Source organism: Cibotium barometz, chromosome 46, assembly GCF_041138505.1.
Source record: "Cibotium barometz isolate CiBa-2024 chromosome 46, ASM4113850v1, whole genome shotgun sequence".
NCBI classification, from domain to species: Eukaryota; Viridiplantae; Streptophyta; class Polypodiopsida; order Cyatheales; family Cibotiaceae; genus Cibotium; species Cibotium barometz.
In genome coordinates, this window is record NC_141091.1 from 36,575,402 (window position 1) to 36,601,035 (window position 25,634).

General features: G+C 47.2%; 1 protein-coding gene across 2 annotated transcripts in view; it reads left to right on the plus strand.

Moving 5' to 3' along the window:
• The window catches only part of LOC147612182 (Thioredoxin superfamily protein), a 193,096-nt gene that overhangs the window by 103,781 nt on the left and 63,681 nt on the right, over positions 1 to 25,634 (plus strand). For both annotated transcript variants that reach the window (XM_086784061.1, XM_086784060.1), the window contains one exon: positions 3,342 to 3,415. In XM_086784061.1, coding sequence (XP_086640187.1) covers positions 3,342 to 3,415 — 74 coding nt within the window. The remainder of the gene's footprint in view (positions 1 to 3,341; positions 3,416 to 25,634) is intronic.

Here is a 25,634-nt window from a genome sequence, read left to right on the forward strand (position 1 = left end):
CAGACGCAGGGTCGAAGCCGTGCTGGTACCCTGCAAATAAGGCCTGTGCGGTACGCAATGCAAGGGGGCTCAGCTGCATGCTTGGTCTGACGCCGTTGGCGAGTCGAACTCCACCTAGTAGTATCCATGTCCTGGAGGGTGAATATCTGTGATCTTTGCAGGCTCACCAAGGAGGCTCGCTTGTAAAAGATCCTTGAGTTGTCCCCGCGTAGGGCGGTTACCAACGATTTTGCAAACTAGGGTGGAGGCCTCTAATGTGGCAACAGTCGCGTGGCGAGAATTGGAAGATCGGCTTCGAAAAAAGAAAAGCAAGCAATGGCCGGCTCGGTTGGGGATGTGGGAGCGGCTACTATTGAGTCCTCTCGAGGGTGAAGACCAAAATAGGCCGAAACTTGCCGAAATGAGCGAAAACCCCTGAAGAAACTGAGAGCTCAACCTGCATAGGAGGGGAAAAAAGGGAGGAGGCTGAAAACTGACAAGAGGTGGGGGGGGGGAGTGTGCACGGACAAGAGGTGGAGCAGGAAGAAGACACGGAGGGGAAAGGGGAGGCGGGCAGGGCTGGGCAGCAAGAGCAAAGGGCGAAAGGGGGGGCGGCGCAGAAAAATAGAAGGGGGGGGGCGGGGGAGGCTCAGTTGCCGCTAGATTAATGCATTGAATTATACGAGCTCTTGTTGAGCGAGGACGACTAAGAAGCTTGGTGCATTCTTGAAGAAAAAAGAGCATCTACACCTATCATAGATTCTAGCCTTTGGGAAGCCTATGCACGACAACTGTATGATGTGCCATACCAACCTATACCACAAATGTCACCCATCTCTCGACCTACATCATCTTATCTCTTTGATTTTCCCAATGTTAGCAGGGCTCTTAAAAAGCTGCATAATGGGAGAGAAAAAGATCATGAGGATCTACACGCAGAATATTTTGCCCACGGGCACCACGTATTGGCTCCCATTTTTGCTTGTCTTTTTAACAGAGCACTTTGTGAAGGCTTCCCACCCTCTTGGACTACCAACACCATTGTCCCCATCCACAAAGCAGAAGACCCCACGGACCTAGGTAGCTACACGACTATCAATATTGGTCACACAATGGCCAAAATCTATGGGGCAGTACTAGAGGGCATGATGAGCTCTATGGGCACAGAGGATGGGAAACAGAGCATCAAGCTAGGCTGGCTTCAGGAGAAACTTCTCCACACTGGACCATATCTTTGCTTTATGGGCTATCATAGAGGAGGTGAGGTCCTCAAAGAGACATGTGTACTGCTGCTTTGTGGATTTCTGCAAAGCCTTTGACTCCGTCTCACGATCCTATCTGATAGGACGCTTGCAGGAGCTCCAGTTCTCACATGAGATGATATGGGGTGTGACGGCACTATATGAGGCAGTACTCGGGCGAGTATGTTCATCTGGTGGGACCTCCGGAGATATATGTAGCACTATTGGGTTAAGCAAGGCTGCCCACTCTCACCTACACTATTTGGTCTATACATTGATGAGATCGCAGTATTTGTGGATAGTTTCGGAGGTAGAGGTTCACCATTGGCTCTGACAGGAGTGCCCATATTGCCATATGCTGACAACATTTTCTTGATCTCGGATTCAGCCGAGGATTTACAGAAACACTTAAATGCATTGGACAGATTTTGCAGGGAGAGACCTTACGGTCAATTTGGGCTAAACCAAGGTTATGGTCTTCAACACATCTTCTACAGACGCCTCACAATTCTCTTTCATATACAGAGATGCCCTAGTGGAGATTGTGCAGAAGTATGTGTATCTAGGAGTCACTTTTACAAGCCCTTTGTTCAGCATGACCACAACTGCCACCACTAACCAACTTGCGAGGGGGCATGCGTCCCTAGCCCGTATGGATAGAGGACTCCAGCTCCCTCTCCCTCTCACAGGATCATGTGCTGATCACATGTATTGTCAGATGTTTTGATTTTACTTTTTCTTTTAGTTTTCCATGGCTCAGTATATCCATGGTACCATTGTATTACTTTTGGTCTCATAGGCCCTTGGGGTCTTCCGTAGACGTTAATATAACTTTCTTTCTTTCTTTGTCTTCAGCTCTACCTCCTGCGTATGAAAGATTTAAGTGGATAACTTCATGCGCAATACATTAAGGTATAAAGAACATCTTGCTATGCTTGACACGATCTAGCCGGTTGCATGTTACATTGGTATAAGAGCTTCTGGTTGTGACCCAGCTTGACGACCTAAGTGAGAAAATCCGTGAATGGATGGTAAAACTGAGGTCAAGAAAAACCACTCAGCCACTCACCATGTCAAGAGAAGAAGAAAGAAGTTACCAAGAAGGCATTGCTGCAGAAGAAAGTGTCCACGAAGACACCACTGTAGAAGAAAGTGTACACGAAGACACAAGAAAAGAAGAAACGCTTCCGCAAAGGGCAAATCTACTCCTTCAAGAGCTAATGAAGCAAAAATAGGTTACTCAAGCTACAGCAGCAACAAGCAAAAGAAATAGAAGAAAAAAAGAACAGTCTAAAAGCAGTTTACAGAGCACGGTTCCCAAAATTTTCATCACATGCTTCTCATGGAGCAACAAAGAAGACGGGAACTTGATGAGGCACCCCGGATAGGGGAAGCCAAACGCATGGAGGTTGAAGACCGACGCGAGGTAGAACATGCGGCGGCAAAATACCAACATAAGCTAGATCGGGAAGCCATGCAACTCCATCATCAGTAGTTGCTAGCAATCCTATAGGCCAATCTTATGGCAACTCTTCCCAAAATGGCACCCGGTCCTAGTACGTCATCCCCTCCATCAACCACTTCACATGAGCTCAACCAAATTTCACTAAGTATGATGGTAAGTGTGATCATTCTGCAGTTATACACTTTATTCACCAATTTGTTGCGTACAAGCCAAGGGCATGTAGCTCCACCCGACAGCCCTATTAAAAAAACATTACCATGTATTATAAGAATGGACAAGGTTTAAGAGTATTTGGCAAAGCCAATTTGGAATCAAAGTAATGATGATTAGGGTCTTAATAAAGCAGGTTAACTGCAAATTATATTTCTTTCTTTTTTGCCTATATTCATGATGTTGTGATCTATATGCACATACATTTTACTTCTAGAACGTGCATTTCAAATATGTATGGTGTGTATGTTAGAGTAACATTCTCATGAACTGATACCATGTTTACAAAAGTTGTATTTGTGGACTCCTCCCTTGACGATTCCAAGGAAACCTGCATTCAAGGAATGATTTGATAGCTTGGCCCTTGGGTTAACACATGATTTGTGTCACTATGTGGGGTCCCTGGAGTGTCTCTTCACTTTATTTGTTGTGTTTGTGACTGTCAGGCAACGTTGTTCAAATGACCCCTCTACAACTAGAAAACTTCCTATCAGAAGGAAACTCGGCAAAATGCTGGCTGGTAATTTAATAAAGTGATTAAACAGGTTCAACTAGTCTAACGTGATGACTTTTTCTTACTACCTAGGAATTTTTTTCAGCATGTTATATGGCTATGTCTGTACTGCTAGAGACGAGTGTTTCTGAAGTTATGTAGTATGTAAGACCTTCATCACAGAGAGTGGTTCCTTATTCTGTCTGTTACCACACCCGTCCACCTTCTTTCTAGCTAGGTGGCCCACGGCCCCAAAACACCACAACTTATGTTTCATCTGACAAAGGACACCTGTCACTAAGGGATAGATGTTGAAGGCAGTAATATATCTGTTTCAACCACCAGTGTCATCAGATGTGTCCACTCTCAGCTCTGGAAGCTTGTCTCTAACCTGACCTTGATTTAAACGTATCTTGATTTAGATAAAGAACATCTTTACAGGTTCTGAGACTCCTCTTGTGCAATCATTTGTTTCTGGGTTTTTGAACTCTTATGTTTAGCCGATATTGATCTAATTATCAATCCTTTTGAAGCAAAAAAATTCCACAAAGGTCACTGGCTTTGAGATTTAATAAGCCCAAGACACCTGGCACCCTGATGTGGAATGCTGACAGGACCGTTCTCCCTTAAACAGAGCAACTCGACTCAGCCTAGGAAGATCACCATCGGTAGCACACAAGCGCTTGGTAGTATGCCGTAGCCAACCTCATTGTGTGATTATACCATGTGTTACTAAGTGCACAATTATCCCGGCATTAAGGCCTATCATAGCACATGACACGAATGATGACAAGACAAAGATGTGTGGGAGATTTACTCTGCCTAGGGCCTTCAAATTGAGAAATTTTCCCAAGAGTAGCTTGGTAGCATGCTGTCACATTATGGTTATTTTAAGAACAAGTTATACATCAATTGTTTGACATGGAGTTGCTGTTGGAAGTTCTAACCTAAGGTGCCCATGCACACTTGGATGGCCATGGGGAAAACCCAGTGGGACAAAAGTGCCCATGGCATAAGTGCATCACCTCACATGATGAAGTCAAATATCCTCCATGAGCAAGTCAATGCAATGGGAGGCACAAGGCGTCCATACTATGGAGGGATAGTCCTCCTTGAGCAATTTCCCCATCCGACGGCAATTTGAAGCGTTGTCGGTGATGACTTGCACCATGTTCTCTGATCCGACCTGCATGTCACAACGCACATGAATGGATGCATTGAGTGTATGTGGTATGAGACTTGAGTCATGACATAGCCACATATCACATATACTAAAGCCTAAACATTAAACTTTAAAGACTTGAGTGCAATTTGAAACTTACCTCCATGATGGCTTGCTTAATATGGCGATATATGAATGCGCCCGATGTTTTCCTCCCCACCTTTCCAGAATCCACGCCCCGCACAAAGTATGTGCCAAGAGGGCAAGAGACAAGTATGTTGATGATGCCTCTCTTCTTCTGGTCACTTCATCCATAGGAGAGGATGCTACACCCATACTTGGACCATGCCGCCCGCACCGGATTGAGAGATCTATCGATTCTCTCCCTCTCATCCACAAGCTCTTCGTGCACATGTCATGGTAGGAGACGCCGGTCCATCCTTCACATGGGCCCACATTTGCAATAGCTTTCACCATTGACTTCCATTGATCTACCTTGAGCACATGGAATGAAAGATTGCACTCAATAATGGTGTGTGCAATCTCTATATCCGCTAACCGTTGCCGTTCTTGGAGATGTGATAGAGAAGAAGAGAACCCCCCGTGGCTTGGGCTAGAGTGGCTTGCCTCATGGGAGACCCAAGCCTTTGTCTGTTTGAGGAGGCGGACGCGGCGGGGGAGGATGTATCACAAGGCGGGAAATGACCTCATCATCCGCCTTTGAGCTTCTACCACTATCATGGTGAGCACCCAATCCACCCTTGATATTGTTGAAGATCTCATCGGATATAGCAAGGGGACTTCCTTGCATGGCGCAACTTGCCCCCCATCTTTCCGAGATGTTGGAGAAGCCTAGTAACTCCACTTGTGTATTGTTTGCCACAATACTTACAAGTCCACCTATATGACTTGGACTTTCCATCGGCTTTCTCTACATGGATAGCATGTGCGTTGAAGGCTTCATTCGTCTCCCTCATCATTGTAATAGAGAGAGGAGAGCTTAGAAGTTAGAAGAGATGGATAGGCTTGAGAAAGAAATAAAGAAAGAAAGAAAGATATATTAACGTCTGCGAAAGGCCAAAGTGGCCTGTGAGACCAAAACATAGTACACAGCTGATGGTGTCTCATCAAAAGTAAGACAAAAAGGACTAAAAAAGTCCTAAACAGCTATGAAAGGAAAATACTCCTATTGAGGTACAACAAAAGTGTATAATATCTACAACTAGCATAAGACTGGTGTAATTTGCTCATCTCAGTATCTCTCTCATGGGGTGCTGTAAGATAGAGAGACTAAAGTGGCGGGCTAGTCGTCTCCTGTGATGATGGCTCTAATCCACTGGTGATGAAGAGGCCGTGGACGAGGTCCTAGTAACCGTGGGCGTCTCGCTCGACAAAGTGCTATGGCTGTGTCAAGGGTGACTCTTCGTGAAGGACGTCTTATGGGATGTGTGGCTCTCCGAGGGGGTAGTGGAGGTGTTGGTCGTATCTGCTGGGGTGGTCTTGGCCCTAAAAAAATCTGTCATGGCTCGTTGGCGGGGTGGATCTTGGTGTGTTGTCTTGGCTCGTAGGAGAGCCTCTCGATGGCGTCTGAGCTCCAATAAGAAAAGCCCCAAACACCTCTGATCCTCAAACTCCATCACATGTCGTAATGGTCCAAAACCCTCTCGGAAGAGACACCAGTATCTCCCTTGTATCTCATGGTACACAGTACATCGGCATATGTACTGCTCCTCTAACTTCACTTCCTGGTGACATAGCTGAAAAATGCAGTCTTCTAGCTTCATCCCCTCATATCTGCCAGTCTCTACCCTCAGCTGATGTGATGAAGTGCGGATCCGTCCAAAGAGAGAGAGAGAGAGAGAGAGAGAGAGAGAGAGAGAGAGAGAGAGAAATGAAATGAAATGATATATTAACGTCCTCAAAAGGCCAAAATGACCTATGAGAACAAAAAGGTTACAACAATTGGTGGATCTGATACAATGTCTGTGTAAAACACCTAAAGAACTAACTGAAACTCAAACCACAACTATAAGGAAAAGTAAGGTACTAGGAGCTCCTAATGGATAACATCTGGGAAGGAAAACTCCAGCAACAAAGGTAAGCATCATATACATCACTATCCAAAGATGTCTCTCATCAGTCGATGGCGGATATCCTGAATGTCCTCCGTGGTGAGTACTCTGACTGGACGTCTCCCATGCCGTGCTAGTATGGTCCTGATCCTCTGTTGTAGTCTCCGCCGGTGTCAGGATGGGCCTCTCATCTTGGGGCGCATGGACCGCCCGAGCTCTATAGCCCGATCAATCAGTGTACCTCTGGTGCGGCTATACTCTGGGGCTAGTTGCAATGCCTGTTGGCTTGACTGCTCAATCTCTAGTCGAAAGAAGTCTGTAATTTGCCTTTGTAGGTGTCTCTCCCTCTCTGATCCCCTCCCTCTCAAGAGACCTCTGTATGTCTACGCAGCTCCAGCAAGTATAATCCCAGGCATCTCTGCTCCTGGTATCTCATGAATCTGAAAAAGTGGTCCGAAACCCTCTTTGAACAGGGAATGAAAACGGCCTCGTATCTCATAATATACTGGACAGTGACATTTGTAATGTAACTCTGTCTCTTGCTCCATCTGGCACAACTGACAAATCCTGGCCTCAGCTCGTACTTCTCTGAACCTGCCAGTCTCAATCTCTAGCTGGTGTGAGGATGTGTGCATCTGACCAATAGCACACCGTACCCCATGAGAAAGATGAGTATCCATGTAGCTGGGTCTAATCACAAACCCATCCTCCGTGAGCTGGAGCAGATGATCTCTATAGAAAGCCATCTTCATACCAAGCTCATGTGTCAGCTGTATCCATGTTCTACTAGTGTCCAGCTGAGACAAGTCCTGCCTGATAAGTGTGGTAATCTCTGCCCTTGTGAGAGAGAGGAGGGTGCATCCAAGGAGTACTGAAATGGAGGTAGCCTGTCCATACTAAAGCCATGAAGTTGGAACCAAGCTGCAATCTGTGCATACCAACATGATCCGTCTCCCTGTGATGCCAACTGTCGTGAAGACTCCATGGCTAAGCAAGCATATCTGTCTCTAGGGAGAGCCCAAGTGCTATGTATAAAGGAGACTGATCGAGTGAGTGCCTCTACTACCAATGGGGGGCCAGCCATCTGTGCACGGATAATATCATGTGATACGGAGGCCTTGGCCCTAATCATCCGGGAAATCATAGAAACCAGGGGCCTCTCCGTACATCTCCATCCATCAGTGCTAGCAGCTCGGCTCTGCTGATCCACTGAGGGTCCCCATATCTCCACTCCATACAGCATGGCTGAAGTGACCAAAGTGTCAACGAGCCAGAGCTTTGTTCGAGGTTCCTGAAACTGAACCTGCGAACACATCCTCTCTAGTCTCCCCAATGCTGCATAAGCTCTGGTCAATTTGCTCTCCGCTGCTCTCCTCAAGGAAAATAGTGGGCCACTAAAAACCACACCAAGGTAAGTATATGCATTTGTATACTCCACTGTCTCCTGACCATATGTAAAGGTCGGTACTGACCTCCTAACCCATTGTGCTGTGGTGTTAAACACCATCACCTTGGTTTTACCAAGGTTAACAGACAATCCACTGTCCTGTGCAAACGTGTGCAATGCATCCAAATGACGCTGCATCCTCTCTGGAGAATTTGAGATCAGCAGAATATCATCAGCATACAATAACAGCGGAATCCATGTCCCTGCTAGCTGTGCTCCTCTGTCACCCTCCTGCTCTACATAGTCCGAAACCTCATCCACATACATCCCAAATAAGGTGGGAGAAAGGGGGCAGCCCTGTTTCACCCCAATAGTGGAGTGAACCATCTCAGATATACCCTGAGTAGTACGTACCTGCCCCACAACTGTCCTGTATAAAGCCATGATTCCCCAAATCAGCTCTGTGGGCACTCCCATCTCCTGTAGTTTGCGCATCAATCTGGCTCTCGGTACTGTGTCAAAAGCTTTGCGGAAATCCACAAAGCAACGATAAATCCTCCTGCCATATAATCTGTCCTACTCAATAGTAGCTCTGAGTGTCAAGATATGGTCAAGAGTGGAGAAACCTCTCTTGAACCCTGCCTGCCTGATGCACGTATGCCCTCTCTCTTTGCCCATCTACTCAACTCCTGCTCAAGAATAGATGCATATAATCTAGCCAATATGTGACCAATCATGATGGTACGATAATTCCCCGGAAGCATGGGATCCCCTGACTTGAAGATAGGCACAATCGTGGACATATTCCAAGTCTCAGGAAAACCCTCACACATGGCTCGGTTAAACACCATAGCAATAAGCTCTGCAAGCATATCTCTGGCATGAATAAAGTGCTCTACTACCAAACCATCATGATCATATGCTCTCCCAGTCCTCATCCTTCAATATCTCAGTGAGCTCATCTAATGGCCGTCCCGGCTCCTCGGCACATAAGCGTCTGTGTATCTCATCTGTGCACACAGTGTCAGTCTCCCTCGTAAGAGAGAGAGAGAGAGAGAGAGAGAGAGAGAGAGAGAGAGGAGAGAGAGAGAGAGAGAGAGAGAGAGAGAGAGAGAGAGAGAGAGAGAGAGAGAGAGAGAGAGAGAGAGAGAGAGAGAGAGAGAGAGAGAGAGAGAGAGAGAGAGAGAGAGAGAGAGAGAGAGAGAGAGAGAGAGAGAGAGAGAGAGGGAGGGGGGGAGGGGGAGGGGGAGTGAGAGAGAGAGAGAGGGATGGAGGGAGGAAGGGAGGGAGAGATGAAATGATATATTAACGTCCTCAAAAGGCCAAAATGACCTATGAGACCAAAAAGGTTACAACAATTGGTGGATCTGATACAATGTCTATGGAAGAAAAGCTAAAACAACTAAACAACTAACTGAAACTGAAACAATAACTATGAGGAAAAGTAAGGTACTAGGAGCTCCTAATGGATAACATCTGTGGAGGAAAACTCCAGCAACAAAGGTAAGCATCATATACATCACTATCTAAAGATGTCTCTCATCGGTCGATGGCGGATATCCTCAATTGTCCTCCATGGTGAGTACTCTAACTGCACGTCTCCCATGCTGTGCTAGTATCGTCCTGATCCTGTGTTGTAGTCCTCGCCAGTGTCGAGATGGGCCTCTCATCTTGGGGCGCCTGGACCGCCCGAGCTCTATAGCCCGATTAATCAGTGTACCTCTGGTGCGGCTATACTCTGGGGCTAGCTGCAATGCCTGCTGGCCTGATTGCTCAATCTCTGGTCGAAAGAAGTCTGTAATCTGCCTCTGTAGGTGTCTCTCCCTCTCTGATCCCCTCTCTCTCAAGAGACCCTCTCTATGTCTACGCAGCACCAGCAAGTATAATCCGAGGCATCTCTGATCTTGGTATCTCATGACTCTGGAAAGTGGTCCGAAACCCTCTCTGAACAGGCAGTGAAAACGGCCTCGTATCTCATAATATACTGGACAGTGACATATGTAATGTGACTCTGTCTCTAGCTCCATCTGGCACAACTGACAAATCCTAGCCTCAGCTGGTACTCTTCTGAATCTGCCAATCTCAATCTCTAGCTGGTGTGAGGATGTGCGCATCTGACCAATAGAACAAAGTGGTCCGAAACCCTCTCTGAACAGGCAGTGAAAACGGCCTCGTATATCATCATATACTGGACAGTGATATATGTAATGTAACTCTGTCTCTGGCTCCATCTAGCACAACTGACAAATCCTGGCCTGAGCTGGTACTTCTCTGAATCTGGCAATCTCAATCTCTAGCTTGTGTGAGGATGTGCGCATCTGACCAATAGCACACCGTACCCCATGAAAAAGATGAGTATCCATTCAGCTGGGTCTAATCACAAACCCATCATCCGTACCTAGCTCGTGTGTCCGCTGTATCCATGTCCTCCTAGTGTCCAGCTGAGTCAAGTCCTGCCTGATAAGTCTGGTAATCTCTGCCCGTTTGAGAGAGAGGGAGGGTGCATCCAGGGAGTACTGAAATGGAGGTAGCCTGTCCAAACTAAAGCCATGCAGTTGGAACCAAGCCGTCATCTGTGCATACCAACATGATCCGTCTCCCTTTGATGCCAATTGTCATGAAGACTCCAGGGCTAAGCGAGCATATCTGTCTCTAGGGAGAGCCCAAGTGCTATGTATAAAGGAGACTGATCGAGTGAGTGCCTCTACTACCAATGGGGGGGCAGGCATCTTTGCACGGATAATATCATGTGGTACGGAGGCCTTGGCCCTAATCACCCGGGAAATCATAGAAACCAAGCGCCTCTCCATACATCTCCATCCATCAGTGCTACCAGCTCGGCTCTCGTGATCCATTGAGGGTCCCCATATCTCCACTCCTTACAGCATGGCTGAAGTGACCAAAGTGTCAAAGAGCCTGAGCTTTTTTCGAGGTTCCTGAAACTGAAACTGCGAACACATCCTTTCAAGTCTCCCCAATGCTGCATAAGCTCTGTCAATCTGGTCTTCGCTGCTCTCCTCAAGAAAAATAGTGGGCTACTAAAAACCACACCAAGGTAAGTATATGCATCTGTATACTCCACTGTCTCCTGACCATATGTAAAGGTGGGTACTGACCTCCTAACCCACTGTGCTGTGGTGTTAAACACCATCAGCTTGGTTTTACCAAGGTTAACAGACAATCCATCGTCCTGTGCAAACGTGTGCAATGCATCCAAATGACGCTGCATCCCCTCTGGAGATTTGGGATCAGCAGAATATCAGCAGCATACAATAACAGCGGAATCCATGTCCCTGCTAGCTGTGATCCTCTGTCACCCTCCTGCACTACATAGTCTAAAACCTCATCCACATACATCCCAAATAAGGTGGGAGAAAGGGGGCAGCCTTGTTTCACCCCAATAGTGGAGTGAACCATCTTAGATATACCCTGAGTACGTACCTGCCCACAACTGTCCTGTATAAAGCCATGATTCCCCAAATCAGCTCTGTGGGCACTCCCATCTCCTGTAGTCTGTGCATCAGTCTGGCACTCGGTACTCTGCCAAAAGCAATGCGGAAATCCACAAAGCAACAATAAATCCGCCTGCCATATAATCCTGCCCTCCTCAATAATAGCTCTGAGTGTCAAGATATGGTCAAGAGTGGAGAAACCTCTCCTGAACCCTGCTTGCCCTGATGCACGTATGCCCTCTCTCTCTGCCCATCTACTTAACTCCTGCTCAAGAATAGATGCATATAATCTAGCCAATGTGTGACCAATCATGATGGTACGATAATTCCCAGGAAGCATGGGATCCCCTGACTTGAAGATAGGCACAAGCGTGGACATATTCCAAGTCTCAGGAAAACCCTCACACATGGCTCGGTTAAACATCATAGCAATAAGCTCTGCAAGCAAATCTCTGGCATGAATAGGAGTGTTCTGCTACCAAACCATCATGATCATATGCTCTCCCAGTCCTCATCCTGTCAATAGCTTTCCTTACCATCTCAGCAGTAAAGAAAGCACATGTCTCTGGGCATGGCTCTGATGGGTGTGGCAGGGGCAGCTGTCCTGCGGCTGTGTACAGGGATGCTGCATACTCACCCCAAATTTCTATGGAGGTAATGGCTGGTGATGGTGAATGCTCATGGAATAGTCTCCATGCCTCGCCTGAGTCGTGACTCATAAATAACTGATACAAATCCCTCTCTAACTGAGCAAGATAAGCCCTCTTCTTCCGTCATACTAGGCGCCGGAAGGTAATCCGTGACTGTCTGTAAGTGGTAACACCCATGAGCAGCTCTCTTTGTAATTTGATCCTCATCTATTTGCACTCCTGATCATACCAGCTGTTATGGGGCATGTTCCCAGATCGTCTCCGTGTAGGCTGACTATGGGGATATGCCTCTGATGCTGCAACATGAAGCATCTCTATCAATATCTGAGTGAGCTCATCTAATGGCCGTCCCGGCTCCTCAACACATAAGCGTCTGTATATCTCATCCATGTACACGGTGTTAGTCTCCCTTGTAAAGGTATAAAGAGAGTGTGTGGAGACCTGTCCCAATGGAGCTGTGCTGAACTGAAATGTGAGAGTTAAGGACAAGATAGCATGATCCACTGCTACTCCAACCGGCCTAGTGCCTACCATAAAATCCTGAAAAGAGGCAATGAGACTGGGGCTGAGCCATATCATAGTCCACTGTACTAGGACCATGCCGATGTGGAAAGCTATTGAAACCGCCTGCTGTAGGGAATCTCTGTAAGCCATTTAGATGGCCAATCCATGTTGCAGTCCACGTGTCTATCAAATACCGCCCATACACTGTATGTTCCTCATGCTGTGAGAGTCTAGATAGGCCCATATCCCTAACATCAAGCTCCCTCAACATCTTCTCTGAGGTATCATAAAATACTGTCTGGTTATGGCGGTCCTGGCATTGAAGTCCCCTAGGAGAATGATGTCACCATCCCTGGAGAACTCCCAAATGTCATCATGCAAAATAGAAAAGGGAGACTGCCCGCTAGGTGATGCATACAGTGATGTACTAGGAGCAAAATAGCATATAGCAATGTAGAGATATCTGCCCGTCTCTGCCCTCAGTCTAACCCACATGTACCTAGCCTGCTCATCTTTGCGGACTATATGTATCAGTTGCTGCAGCTCCTCTCTAAACAATATTGCCACTCCTCCTGAGCCCCGTCCTCTATGCTCTGAACAAGTCTCTTGTCTACAAGCTTTCTCCTATCGGGTATCCACTAACATGTGGCATGGATTGTCTAGTAGCCTCATGCGTCTCATAGTAGAAGATGATGTCCCTCCCAGCGAAACTATCCTCAAAAGCCCCTACATCAAGGCGTAGAGATCCATTACAATTCCAAGTAGCAACTTTGAGTGTAGTCCCATAGGTCGCGCGCCGTCATGAAGAGTGCCTCTCCATAATCGCCACTCTACCATCTCTGTAGAAGGCCACTTTCCCTTTCTCTCGGGCTGCCCTTATCTCGGGCATAACTTCTTTCATCTCGGCAAGTTGCGAGAGTGTGAGGTCATCTCCAAAAAATATTTCGTCTTCTTGAGTGTAGGACGTCTCTTCAAGAAGTCCTCCTTCGCTTCCATGGAGGGGAAAGGAATGATAAGTGCTCTCTCCTTAGAAGATTCGCCACTACCTTCTCTCTTCTTTCCCGCTCTCCATGCCTTTGTGTACGTGGCTTCAATGCCCATCATAGAGAAGAGCTCCTTGGTTTCCCCTTCCGCATCATCACGGTCTTTTAGACCAGACAATTGTACATGTAAGGCCCTGGTCTTCCTCCTATGCTCCTCTTCAAGGGTCATGTTGATGATTGTGGGAGTGGGGATGGGTGGCGATTCTTTACCTTTTCCTTTCTTGGTGACCTTGATCCATTTCTCCGCCTCGCCATCTTCTTTTGTGTCTCTGTGATCACCTCCACCCATGAAGATGTCTTCTCTTTATGTTGCTCCTTCTCCTCTCAAATGATCCTCATTTGTTCCTTGATGGTATTTAGCTCTTCAATAAAGGAGGGCTGAAAGTTTCCATCCTCAAGCTTGCCTTGTGAAGTGGCTTCCAACTCCTTTTTGAGGGCTGAGATTTCAGCAGCTTGACTTTTAGCATGCAATTTGGCCTCCACTAGTTCCTCCTTTAAGGCTGAAATCTCAGCCTCTTGCTTGGATGTTCTCTCTTCGAGCTCTTGGATTTTTTCAAATCCCTTCTCGAGTTTGGAGAGGCGTTTTATGATTGCAGTAACGGAAGAGTCGACCATCTGCTTGTTTTCATTGATAATTGTGCTTGTGCTGAGCTTGTCCTCCACCTTCACGAGGTCCTCTTTAACTCCGGTCTTGGCCATGAACTTTTGCAGTACTTCCCACAGCCAATGGACTGGAAATTAATCCATGACACTTGTGCGCAGCAGGAAACAGCAGCAGCAGCAGGGGGGGGGTCAAGCCATGTAGAGAAAAGAGAAGAGAGTCAGTAGAGAGAGAGTTTATGTTGCTGCCTTGGGGGCCTCAGGAAGGGTGGGCGCGAAGAGAGAGAGAGAGAGAGAGAGAGAGAGAGAGAGAGAGAGAGAGAGAGAGAGAGAAATGAAATGATATATTAACGTCTTCAAAAGGCCAAAATGACCTATGAGACCAAAAAGGTTACAACAATTGGTGGATTTGATACAATGTCTGTGTAAGAAAAGCTAAAAACAACTAACTGAAACTGAAATAACTGTGAGGAAAAGTACGGTACTAGGAGCTCCTAATGAATAACATCTGGGAGGAAAACTCTAGCAACAAAGGTAAGCATCATACACATCACTATCCAAAGATGTCTCTCATCGGTCGAAGGGTGGGCGCGAAGAGAGAGAGAGAGGGCAAGGGGGCTGGCGGGAGGGAGGGCTGGCGCAGAGGGGGGCGAACAACGGAGAGAGAGAGAGAGAGAGACAGAGAGAGGGCGGCGCAAGGGAATAGAGGGAGGGAGAGAGAGAGAAGAGAGAGAGAGAGTGAGAGAGAGAGAGAGGAGAGAGAGAGGGGCGCCAGAGCTCTAGTAGCGTTTCGAACTGCTGTTTTCTGTTGTTTTAGGGTTTCGAATTGCTCTCTTACTGCTGTTTTAGGGTTTCGAATTGCTGTCTGCTGCTGTTTTAGGGTTTTGAATTTCTGTTTCCTGCTGTTTTAGTTTTCCGAGTTGCTCTCTTACCGCTGATTTTCGCTGTTTTAGGGTTTTGGTCTGCTGTTTTAGGGTTTTAGGCTGCTGTTTTAGGGTTTCTATCTACTATTTTAGGGTTTCAAGCTGCTGTCTCAGGGTTTTGAACTGTTGTTTTAGGGTTTGGGGCTGCTGTGTTAGGGTTTTGTACAGCTGTATTCCGCTGTTTTAGGCTTTTGGCACAAAGAGAGAGAGAGGGAGAGACAAGGAAAGTGGGAGAGATGTCGACTCTAAGTCTTTGCAGACTGCTGAATTAGGGTTTGCAGGTGCTGAATTAGGGTTTGCAGGTGCTGAATTAGGGCTTGAGAGAACGGGTTTTCTTTGCTTTTGTACATGGATTTGGATGACCCGGCTACTGCTGTTGGTGGCATGGCTGCCAATAGCCTTAACATGGATCTTATTGAGGAGATGATCGAGAAGGATGTGGGTTATGCTTCAGATGCCTCGGAGCAACAAAAACGTCAAAGGCTTGATGTTGATGCAAGCAACACTCCGGTGAATGTTGGAGAGAATGCAGAGGAAAGTTCTCAGGTACCTTCTCCGGAGTTTGCACGTTTGCCGCAGATCACTGGTGAGCTTCTGCAAGAATATGTGAAGGCAAATAGTGTGCAAATGGCTGCAGTAGATAATGGTGGTGTGGCTGATGTATGCATGGAGACTCCTTTGTTGCTACAACAGCTAGCAGATTTTCATGATCGTGCTGCTATCTTCTTCTTTATTGGGCGTATTCCATTGTTGCCTCGTCTTAGAGCATGGTTGGTCCGCTTGGTGTCGCGTGAGGCACTTGAGGGGATTTATGATGGTCCGAGAGGCTTTTATGAAATACTTTTTCACACTTCGGAAGCCCGTAGGGCAGTCTTGGAGCAGGTGCCACTCTTTTTGGATGGGCGGTTGGTTCTTGTGGTTCCGTGGAAGCCTATGGCATAGTACCAAGATATGTTGCGCCAGGCTTGCCCAGTTTGGGTTGAAGTGAAACAATTCCCACCAATGTTTTGGCGTGTTTTACCAGGTCTCATGCGAGGTATCGGTGATGCCTTGGTGGTGCCTTAAATGACATCTAGAGACCGAAATCGTCTATGCATGTTGTGGGATACTGGGAGACCTAGGCCGACACATTTGCGTGTCAATATGGCTGGGCTGCAACCTTTAATGTATGAATTGAGGTGGGATACATTTGTTGGCCAGTGTTTCAAATGTGGTGAGATGGGCCACTTTGTCTCCGAATGTTCTAAGAAAGAACAAGTTGTTGCTACCAAGGATATCGTTGATGGGCAGTTGCCCGTGGAAGATGAGCATGATGCTCCTTTACATGATGCCCAGCACATGGATGTACATGTGGATGTTCAGAATGAGGTTGAGCAGCCATGGGTGGAAGTATGTGGTAAAAAGACACGATTTGTTGCCCCGCGGGGGGATTTCTCAAATGCTGTTTGGCGGGGGCCTTTGCGTACTCATGAGGGGCCCTTACATACCTATGCTCGTCACCCTTTGGGTTCAGGTGCCCAGCAAAACAACAGACCAGGATTGAGAGGCCGGGAGGCCAACTTTCTCAGGGTACAGGGGCTCTTGGGGTGGATAGAGTAGAATGCTATCCTATTAGAAGTCGCCTAACAAAAGAAGCACAATAACAATTGCCTCTTGTGTTTGGTTCGAAGGGTGAGGTCATCTCGCCATGGGGTGGTCATTACCCTTCGGCACGTGCTCGGGAACTCCAAGGGCAGTCTGAGATCACAAATACCATGTCTAAAAATGCAATGCTTCAAAAGGTTCGTGATTTGGCAGATTGTCCTGGGCCTAGTACACGGCCTTGTTGATTCCTTTTCTGGGAAGGCTTATGAAAATTGTACAATGGAACGTAAAGGGTATTTCTTCGGGCCAAAAGCAGTTCAGGCTTTGGCGTACAACTTTTTGTCATGGTTGGGATGTTTTGTGTGCAGTTGAACATAAGCAGCATAAGTTGGCTGGCAAAGCCTATGTATATAAGGGGTTTCATGTTTTCTACAGCGGACACCCTGCTTCGCAGTCAGGTGTTATGTTTGCTGTTCATTCGCAGTTTCAGCCTTCTCTTGTAATTCAAGATGTTCATGGAAGATTTCTAGTGATACAGATTGTTTGGGATGATACGCCTTTATGGTTGTTAGGGGTGTATGCTCCACATAATGCTCGTGCACGCCGTTTGCTGTGGAATGATTTGTGTGCTCTTTCAATCTCTCATCCTGGCTTTGTGATGGGAGACTTTAATATGTGTGTCTCAAGGGAGCAAGCCACGTCGCCTCATTCTGTAATGGATGGCCGAGAGAGAATGGCGTGGGAAGCTTTTGCAGCAAGGTCGCTAAAACAAGACATGTGGTCTTGGTTGCATCCAGATGAAAGGGGTTACACTTTTGCCTCACAACAGTTTCGGGGCACTTATGCTAGATTGGATAGGATGTCTATTTTACATCAAGATCTCTTTTTGCCAAAGGTTCTTACTATGATGGTTGATCAGCAACAGGTTTTGTCGAATCATTGGCCGCTTGTGTTTGAAATGGTCTATAAAGGCTTGTTGGAACGTTTGCCTTTGCCCTTAAATCACACTTTTTTGGAGCATGAAGTTTTTGATGTTTATATGCGTCAGTTGATATGACATTTCTCCACAAGAGTGTCCATGGCTGATTATCATGCTTGGCCGGTGTTCTTTAACAACACTCGGAAATTAGCGCGGCATTATGGTCTTGCTAATGCCTCTATACAAAAACAGCATGTGGCTCTTCTTGAGTCGCTTGTAAAGGGCTTGCAGGCGTTCGTGTTTACTGACTCTATGGATGCTGAAGTTGTGGATGCCATAGAATGGCTGAAAAAGGAGCTATCTAGGGTGCAGGAAGCACGATATGTTCGCTTTAAACTACTTGCACGTCTTGATGCTTTGCGAGATGCTAACTGTCAATCTCATCGCTTCTATGATAAGTTGCATCAAAAACATATGCATGAGAATATTGTTAGGCTGATGGATGCCCAAGGCAACCTTGTTACTCAACCTTCTGAGGTTATTTAGCATTGCATCAAGTTTTATGAAGATTTGCTTGCCCCTCGAGAGGATGTCTCGCCGGCTGTCTTGGCTACAAGGGAGTCATTGTTTGCTGAAGTACGATATCAAGTTGACCCTGATGTGGCGGTTCAGCTTGATGCTCCTGTTACTCAAGGGGAAGTGGAAGTTGTTCTCTCCAAACTTTCCATGGGAAAGAGCCCTGGTTGGGATGGTTTGACAAATGAGTTTTTCCGAAAATATGCTGATCAGCTTGCAGAGCCTTTGATGCTTATTTGTGAAAGGGTTTGGGATGAGGGATATATGCCTGCCGATTGGAAGTTGGGCATACTTCGTTTGTTGCCCAAAGTCCCTTCGCCTACTTCTTTGGCTCAAGGGCGTCCGATCTCACTTATGGGTATTATGTATAAAATCTTTACAAAGATTTTTGCCAATCGCTTGCAGAAGGTGCTTCCTACTCTTATTCATCCATATCAATATGGATTTGTGCATGGCAGGAATATTTTACATAATATTCTTAATGTTCAAATTGGAGTGGATTATGCCAAGGCAAAGAAGCAAGAGATTGTGATGGTGCAGCTGGATCTTGAAAAAGCTTTTGATCATGTCAGCTGGTCTTTCCTTTCTCAGTTAATGACAGCCATGGGCTTTGGTCCCAAAATTTCTAATTTGGTGTATTTACTTGGCTCTGGCTCTATCACGCGGATTATGCTCAATGGAGGACTTTCGGATGGTATTTCTCTCACCCGTTCTCTCCGGCAGGGCTGTCCTCTTAGCCCTCTTTTCTTTGCCATTGCCACTCATCCTATGTTATCTCGGCTAGATGCTATGGCATGGCATGGTGAAGTGGTTGGTTTGCATCTCCCTCATGGCAAGCAATTGGTTGCTCAAGTCCTTGCGGATGACACTTTTATGTTTCTCAGGGCCGAAAAAGCCAATATAGATCGAGCAATGGAAGCTTGGAATAATTTTGCATTGGCTTCTGGGCTGAAAATAAATTCAACAAAATCATCCCTCATTTTATGTACGGAATTCGATCTTGAGGCATTAGGGTGGCAAGGCCGTGTGGTGCATACAGGAGACATTGTTCGTCATCTTGGGTATCCGGTGGTTGTGGATGTGGACCCCCAAGCGCTTCTTGCTTGGATTTCTGCTCGGATCTCGCATAAATTTGTGTATTGGAAAGCTCAAGGGTGGCCTATGCACGTGAGGGTTAAGGTAGCTCAGGTTCTTATGCTTAGCATGATTTCCTATTTTTTGCGTTTGCTACCTTGGACGCACAAATCTCTTCTCCGTTTGGTTGCTCCCATTCGGTTTATGCTGTGGAAGAGGCAAGGAAATATTATGGGTCAAACATGGATAGCTTGGAATCACATTACGACGCCCAAAAGAATGGGTGGGGCTGCTTTACTGGATGTCCGCTTGCATATCGTGGCCCGTAGGTGGGCGCTTTTTCAGGATATGTGTTTGCAGGAGCAGCCTTGGGTATTCATGGCTCGTGACTTGATTGAGTTGGAGGGATTGTCACATGGATGGACACGTGTGCAGGCTTCATGGTGGGACATTGTGAATGCGGCTCATCCTGTCATTATTCGCTCATCTCACATTTTATCGCATATTCTCATTTCTTGGCATGAAGTTCTACTATTGGCTCGATGGGATCCTTGTCATAAAAGACTACTTTTGAACTCTTTGCAGTTCGAAACATTTGTGGAGTCCCGTGTCCGTGTCATTGTTTGGCCAGACAGAGATGCTCCACGCATACGACTCAACCGCATGGTCAGGTTAGGCTTGGTTAGAATCCGAGATGCTGTGATATCTGGTCGTGACAGGCCATATTCGTTTCGTCGTATTCGGCAGCACTTTAGGGTTCCTCGGACATTTCAGCCACTATGGGTTGACATCATGCATGCAGTTGAGCCTTTTACTCGATTGCCTCGGCCATCTGCTGATCAGCCTTGGCTTGATTGGGCACTATGTAAATGTGGTGACTTGATATCACTTTCAGCTAACCAGGTCTATCATAAGCTCGTATCAGAGGAAGATTGGGTTTCAGCCAAGGCCAATAAGGTGTGGGGATTGCACAAGTCTAAATCATGGTGGCAAAAAACTCTTATGCATGGTTGGCAGTCTAAACTCGCTTACCAAGGTAAGGTTTTCATTTGGAGGATGTTGGTGGGAGGGTTACCTACACGGGATCAGCTCAGCCGTCATAAAATTACATTGGCCTCTTGCTTCTTCTGCACGACATGCACTGAAAAAGTTATGCATCTGTTCATGAGTTGTCTAGTGGCCCGTCAGATTTGGTCTTTTGTCTCTCGCGGTTGGGAGGCAGTAGAGAGGTCTACTATTTCGGCTCATCAGTGGATATTTGGGATTTGTCCTCAGGTCATTACTTCAGACAGTCACCTTGTGATATTCCATTTCCTTAGATGGACAAGACTTTGGCATATTTGGACTACACGGAATGGGTTCATCTTTGATTCCTTTTCTGGAATACATGGGCACATTCTACGTATCCGTGGTTTGCTGCTTTGGCAATTTTCTTCTCTTCTCTCAGCTCAGCTACTGGATGTAGATGTTATTTCGTTATGGTCTACGGCGGCTCGGGTGGCTCATCTTTGATGCTTTTATCTGGGATGCTTATTTGGCTAGGAGGCTTTCTTATTAGTGTACAGGTTTGCATGGTCATGATCCTTAGGATCTTTTGTGGGGGTTTTTTTGGGGCCATAGGTTCTGTGTGAGCCATGTGGCTGATGTACATTTTTTACATATAGTATAAAACACCATTTCACGAAAAAGAGAGAGAGAGAGAGAGAGAGAGAGAGAGAGAGAGAGAGAGAGAGAGAGAGAGAGAGAGAGAGAGAGAGCGTTAGCAAGCGGGGTAGTAGGCGGGTCCGCTGCGCCAGCCCTCCCTCGCGCCACCCCCTGCCCTCTCTCTCTCTTTTTGGCCTTCTGAAGACGTTAATATATCATTTCATTTCATTTCTCTCTCTCTCTCTCTCTCTCTCTCTCTCTCTCTCTCTCTCTTCGTTGTTCGCGCCTGGGCTGACCCCGTCCCTCTGCCTCCCTATTCCCACCCTCCCTTCCTTTCTCTCTCTCTTCGCTGTTCGGTATCAAATGCTTTGTGGAAGTCCACAAGGCTACAATAAATCCGTCGCCCATGCGACCTGCCCTCCTCAATAATGGCCCGCCGAGTCAAGATGTGGACAAGAGTAGAGAAACCTCTCCTGAATCCTGCCTGTCCCTCTGCTCGAGCCTCGAATGCCCTCTCTCTCTGCCCATCTACTCAACTGCTACTCAAGAATGGATGCATACGATCGTGCTAGTGTGTGACCAATCATAATAGTGCGATAATTCCCTGGCTCCATAAGGTCCCCTGACTTGAAGATAGGCACGATGGTGGACATACTCCAAGTCTCGGGTAAGCCTTCACACATAGCACGATTGAACATCACTGCTAGAAGCTCTGCTAGCATGTCTCTTGCATGAATAAAGTGCTCAGCGTGACCAATCCATCATGATCATATGCTTTCCCAGTCTTCATCCTATCAATGGCCTTCCTTACCATCTCTGCGGTAAAGAAAGTACATGTCTGTGGGCATGGTGCTGGCGGGTCAGGAAAAGGTGTATGTCCAGGAACTGTATATAGAGATGCTGCATAACTACCCCAGACCTCTGTAGAAGTGATGGCCAAAGCAGGGGAGGACTCATGAAACAAACGCCAAGCCTCCCTCGAATCCTGGCTCAAGAACAGCTGGTATAATTCCTGCTCTAGCTGAGCAAGGAAGGCCCGCTTCTTCCTTCGCACAAGGCGCCTGAAGGCAATACGTGACTGTCGGTGATGAGTAGTGACTCCCAAAGCAACCTCCCGCTGTAGTCGGGCTCTTGTCTCTCTGCACTCCTCATCATACCAGCTGTTCTGGGGCATACACCCAGAACGCTGTCTCTGTCTAGGCTGAGTATGTGGATATGCCTCTCTCGCTGCATCCTATAAAGTCTCTGTCAGTATATGGGTCAGCTCCTCCAAAGGTCTCCCTGGCTCCTCTGTGTACAGACGTCTATAAATCCCATCTCTGTAGACAGCATCAGTCTCTGAAGTAAAAGTATATCGAGTGTGATCTGCCCCTTGTTCTCTCTGAGCTGTGGTAAAGTGAAAAGAGACGGTCAATGTCAACAGTGCATGATCCACTACTACCCCAATGGGCCGAGATCCAATTGTGAAGTCCTCAATGCATAAAACAAAGCTCGGCATAGCCATAACATATTCCACTGTGCTAGCACCATGTCTGTGTGGAAAGCAAGTAAATCCAGCTGCTGACGGAAACCTCTGCAAGCCATTAAGTATGGCCAACCCATATGCAGTCCCCATATCTACCAAATATCTCCCATACTCTGTGCACTCCACATCCTGTGAGCGTCTGTCTAATCCCATATCCAGAGTGTCCAGCTCTCTCAGCATCTCCTTTGAGGTATCATAAAAGGCTATTTGGCGGTTGCCCGTCCGGGTATTAAAGTCCCCTAACAGGATGATGTCTCCATCCCTAGAGAACTCCCATATGTCATCATCTAGCACAGAGAAAGGAGACTGCCCTCTAGGTGCTGCATATGTCGATGTACTAGGAGCAAAATAGCATATGGCAATATACAAGAATCTGCTTGTGTCCTCCCTCAGTGTCACCCACATATATCTGGCCTGATCATCCTGTTATAAGTAACGAGATGGTGTCGGGCCCCAAGCTCTAGCAAATGTTGCCCATATCCAGTGCTGTCAGCTCCTCTGTCAGCGGAGATCCGAGTGGTCCTTGTATCCTCTGTAGCTAGCGGCTCTAGTCTCAAGGGATCCTCAAAGTCATAGATCTCGCACTGTCTGCTCTAAGTCTGTGAATTGAAGTCCCCCATCAAGAAGACTTCTCCCAGTGTCGAATAGTGTGAGATCTCCTCAGATAAGACAAAGTATGGAGACTCACTGGCCTCTCCTCCACCCGGCTCCTCGGTGGTGGCAAACCGCGACCCCTTCGGAGGAAAGTAGCAAAGGGCGATATAAATCCATCTGGTCTCTGAGAGGCGTAAGCTAATCCACATGTATCTCGCCTCCGAGTCTCGTGCTACGACTAGAACATGCTCATGTAACCCATGTCTGAAAAGCACTGCAATACCTTCTGAACCTCGGGAGGTGGGCTGTCTTATCCCCTGTCGGTGAGCTGACTCCCACTGATAACCCTCAACCCGTGGTAAGCCCCTCTCCGGGCTCTCATGTGTCTCTGTCATCAAGATGATATCCCGGCCCTCCATCACCTCCTCAAGTCTCCCTGGATGTGTCCACACAGGACTCCATTACAGTTCCGGACTGCTATGTGTATCTCTTGGTCTTCATGTTGTTTCCTCCGTGTCTCATAGGCCAGATGGCGCTATTCGACCCTCTTCCCATCAATGTAGATGTGACCATCCCTATAATGTGCCTTCTTCCCTTCTTTGCGTGCCGCCTTGATCTTCGGCATGCATAATCTTCTGTGCTCCAGCTGCATCCATGTGAGGTCATCATCCAAGTAGATGGGATCCCCTGGCAAGCTCCTCAAGATAGCCCGTCTTCTCATAAAGCTCATCCTACTCTCCTCGTCCGGGAACTGTAGCACTAAGGCCTTGCCTTTGGTGGAGTCCTTTGGGGTTGTCCTCCATACTCTAGTGAATGGGAGCAGCTCATCCTCCTTTAGTCCCAGCTTGGTACTACATAGGTTCCGCCCGTCAATCTCGGGCGTGGAGGCAGTGCTCTCTGGTATCCCTGTGACTCCGATGTTGTGGCGCCGGATCCGTCGCATCTTCTCTTCATCAAGAGTAGACTGCATCATGTGTACATCTTCTTGTACCTCCTTGATGTTCTTCTTCATCACTTGTACATCTTCTTGCACCTCCTTTTTTATGTTCTTCTTCATCACTTGTACCCATCCTTCGCGGGCCACCTCCATTTTCCCCTCGATTGTGTGAGTGAGGGTTTTGGTGATCTCCTGTTTGATTGCCTCTTTGTCCACCTCAAGAGTCTCTCCTTCCTTCCGTGGACGATCGCGTAAGGATGCCACTTCGCCCTTCAAAAGGTTGATTTCCTCCTGCATGGCGAGCTTTTCCTTCTCCCACTCCTCTTGCATGGTAAGCTTCTCTTCCTTCCATATTTCCGCTTCGGCCTCCAGCTTCCCCATGCGCGTCAATAAGTCCTTCTTGATGGCGGTGATGGTGCTGTCCAATGTCTTCTTCTAGTCCTTGATAAGATCTCTAAGGATATGATCAAGCTGGCTGATTTTGTCATCTACAGACCCTCCCATTGTAGAGGGAGGGAATGTTTGAAAGGAGCAGGTAGATATGTGGGAAAGAAAGAGAAGAAATGGATGAAATGGATGAAATAGGGTGGGGGGTTCAAGTCCCCATTAGGGCCCAGGGATGGTGATTGGAGTTCACAGGCAGGGAAAGGGGGAGGATGAAGGAAGAGAGAGAGAGAGAGAGAGAGAGAGAGAGAGAGAGACGGGAGGGAGAGAGAGAGAGAGAGAGAGAGAGATGAAATGAAATGAAATGTTATATTAACGTCTTCAAAAGGCCATAATGACCTATGAGACCAAAAGTTACATCATGGTGGATCTGATACAATGTCTGGATTTAAAAAAAAAAAACCCAGAAAATGAAAAATAAAGATGATACTACTGGCACCTAGAAAATGAAACTGGAACTGGAATATAGCGAGGGGGGGGGGGGGTACGCTATGGAGGTGAGTGGAATATAGTGAGGGGATACAGTATCATGTGGGACGGAGGAATACACTACGGAGGTGCCTCCATCTCATAATATGTGCCGCATCGGACACTAGTGGATCTCCTCAATATCCTCTGTGGTCAGCACCCTGACTGGGTGTCCCGCATGCCTCGCAAGAATAATCCGAATCTGCCGCTGCAACCTCCGTCTATGCTGGGATGCCCCCCTCCGTAGTCGTGGGCGTCTGGACCACCCAAGCTCAATCGCACGATCAATCAGTGTACCCTTGGTGTGGGCGGTATCCATGTCCTGCTGCTGCTGTGGTCCATCTGGTGCAGTGATGGCTGGACTAAAGAAATCTGTAATGTGCCTCTGAGTCTGGCTCTCTGTGCGCCTAAGCAGGCTATCTCTATGTCTCCGCAGCTCAAGCAAGAACAATCCCAAACACCTCTGGTCCTGGTACCCCATGACTCTGGAAAGTGGTCCAAAACCCTCTCTGAATAAATAGTGGAAACGACCACGTATCTCATAGTATGCAGTACAATGGCATATATAATGCAGCTCTGTCTCTGGCTCCCCATGGCATACTCGGCATATCCTGGCCTCAGCTGGTATACCTCTATATCGGCCAATCTCAATCTCAAGCTGGTGTGAGGATGTGCGAATCTGACCAAT